Here is a 3,107-nt window from a genome sequence, read left to right on the forward strand (position 1 = left end):
CACACCATCAGTTTTCATACCAAACGAGGGTAATTATACATGTCTGACACGGAGGAATCTTACCAAAGTGGGAGAGATAAGCCCTGACTGGGGTAACAACACAATGAATGACTTTATGGTCAAATTCCTCAAGATTTTGATATCATGGGTAGATTTGTTTTGATATTGTGGAGGGAAAAGGCTGTTAAATTTCCTCCCTAGTATCTCGTTAGGTACCAGTTGGGACTGCCAGTAACAGTTATAGGACATGGGCAAAAGGTACAGCAGTCCAGAAATCTAAGTAGACAGTCTATATTAGGCAATTTTGATCTTACACAAAATTCTCTAACATGTATGGATGCAATGGGAATACCGAGAGGAGTTCCAGATGAATATAAACTGGCAAACCCAATAGTTAACAAGTTTGAATCCACAGTACTTTGGTTAACACCCAATAAGATTTCTTGATGCATGCGCAATCATCCAGCTAAGTAGATTCCAAAAGGTTGATCCTGTACATCTGTTTTCAGTGGGAGAAACGTTTCAGCACTTATCCAAGTGATTTCTTCAGTCTCAGCTGACTGCAGGTTTCCCCAACCTCATAAACAGTACATTTGCACAATAACTGAAACAAGCCCACTGAAAGAACAATGGACTGTGAGGTCAATTCCTTGATCACGGAATTTTTTGCTTCTGGTGTCCAGGTGCCGAGGCATTGCTGAGCTTGATAAAACAGTGCCCATTTCCTCTTCAGTGACTGATGCTACTGATATGGGCAAGCTGCTATGCGGATGTGAGGAAAAGATAGATTCTAAGTGACTATCCAGCGCATCCACATCCACTTGCAACAGGATTTTGCCCACAATTGTTGCATTTAACAGAATTTAGGTAAAAAAAAAGTGTTCAAAGACAAACTTTGAAAGAGATCCACAAACACAAATATGTACATATACAGAATTTATTTGATGTTTATATATTATTTGAGTAAAATGTTGCAATAGTGATACAGATTACATGTGTGATATATATTGCCTGTCAATTTAAAAATTATACCATTCCATAAATTTGAGGGCATTTAAAAAAATGTAAATAGTCTATGGTAAACATATCTAGATCTAAACATGATGTGCATATGTGTATGGTTTTTTTTTAACTTTACAGCAAAGAAATAGTTTACTTTAAAAATATACACTTACCTAAACTTGATTCAGCCTTAAACTTACAGATGTAGCCAGGTGACAGGTCATTTATGATCTTGTCAAAAATCCACACTGTAATTGCATTAAAATGAAAAAAAAAATTGATTTGCAGTTCAGATGTCTGCACTCCAGTTACACTGGTTAAAAAAAAAAAAAAAACGAAAACATGGGCATATAATATTCTGAGAGTCCGGATTACTGAGAGAACCTTCAGCTTTATTTACACCCACTGCTGTCCGACTCATTTCTGCTGCTAAAAGAGTGCTGTAAACACAGAGCTTTAATCCAAAGACTGATCAGTGCACTGAGTAATTTGGCCACCTGTATCATCTGCCAGAGCCCTCGTATAAACTCCCATCAGACCTTGTTTAAGCCCATGCTTCATTTTTATCCCCATGCAAAAGTAAAGCAGTGGGTTCACACAGCTGTTAAAGAAGGCAATGCTCTGTGCTACAGTAAACCAGATTTTCAGCACAGCATTATCACCATTGATCATTCTCACAAGTTGGAGGCAGTGATAAGGTGCCCAGCACAGGAAGAAGGCAATGACCAAACATGCTAGTACACGCAGAGACCGGGACTTTGCCACCAAACGGGTACGTCTGATGCCCACACCAGCCAGGATGTAACAGATGAGAATGACCATGAAGGGAAATATGAAGCCACACAAGAAACGGATGGAATAGAGAGCAGCTTTGGTGCTGTTGTGAGCCTCTGCCATCTTTTTTGGGTTCATAGAACATTTAGTCAGGTTGTTGTCGTCTATGTAAGTTTGTCGATGGATGAAGTAGGGAATGCTGAAGAGGATCGCTGCAATCCAGACGCAGACTGCTATCACCCTCGCTGTCCACAGGGTGCGTCGACGCTTTGTGAGGACAGGCTGCCAGATGCAGAGCACTCGATCCAGACTGATCACAGCCAGCAGGAACACAGAGCAGAACATATTGGTGTATTTGAAGAAGCCATAGAACTTGCAGAGGAAGAGGCCAAAAGGCCAGTGGTCTGACAAGAACAGCCGAGTGAGGGCGAAGATTCGTGTGAAGCAGAAGATCAGGTCTGCTATCGCCAAATTCACCAGCCACACATTGGTGATCGTCAGCTGTTGATGTAGAAGAAAATAAAAGATGGAAAAAAGAAGAGAGTAAAAAAACTAGAAAATAGTAAGTATGGGATCAAGACTGGGATCATGTTATCTATGGAGATTTCTTTATGTCAAAAGCTGTGCATTAAAAAAACATATAACCACAAGCAGATAACATCACTTCAAAGGTTTAGGTATTATTACCACATATGAAGTTAAATTTCTTGTGTGTCAGTTCAAAAACCTGCATGTATAGAACTCAACCACAAGGAAGCCATTGCACACCGGAGTGTCTGCTTTGCGAAAGCTACAGATTAATGCTCTCAGGTAATGCTAGTTTTATAAGATAGGACAGCCAGACTAAGCCTGGAGGCTTCCTGTGAAGCAAATTAGGATTCAGAGTCACCTGATCAAACGCTAACTGTATGCTTATATAAGCAATCTTGAAAATAGAGATTTTTCAAGGTCTTATTCAAGATCTTGTATTCAAGAAGAAGGATTTTAAAGTAGGTTCTGGATTTAACAGCGAGCCAATGAAGAGGAGTCTGTATGGGACAAATGTGCTCTCTCTTTCTAGTCCCTGTTGGTATGTGTTTGCATCACCTCTGAAAAGCTGCTTCTTCAATAAGCTTCTCGTATGATACAGGAAACATCTTCAACTTAGTTAAAAATGATCTGTGGTTGCAAATGTCATCCAAAGTTAGTCAACCTGTTACTTTGTACTGTAAAAGGATGTATTTTGGTCCATTCTTAACCCCAAACAAGTATTTTTTATACCTAAACCTGAAAGATAAGGGCAGCCGCAGATCAGGAGGTGGTTTGATCCCTGGCTGCTCCAGTCTGCATGC

General features: G+C 40.0%; 1 protein-coding gene across 1 annotated transcript; it reads right to left on the bottom strand.

Moving 5' to 3' along the window:
• Positions 1-953: 953 nt before the first annotated feature.
• LOC102313572 (C3a anaphylatoxin chemotactic receptor-like) lies at positions 954-2,328 on the bottom strand (the record flags this gene model as incomplete). The annotated part of the gene is made up of 1 exon (XM_005953192.2): positions 954-2,328. A coding segment is annotated over one exon (870 nt), but the record flags the coding sequence as incomplete, so codon positions are not given.
• Between the last annotated feature and the right edge of the window lie 779 nt (positions 2,329-3,107).

The sequence above is a fragment of the Haplochromis burtoni genome, unplaced genomic scaffold (assembly GCF_018398535.1).
Source record: "Haplochromis burtoni strain Fernald_Lab_line unplaced genomic scaffold, NCSU_Asbu1 Contig_3244, whole genome shotgun sequence".
NCBI classification, from domain to species: Eukaryota; Metazoa; Chordata; class Actinopteri; order Cichliformes; family Cichlidae; genus Haplochromis; species Haplochromis burtoni.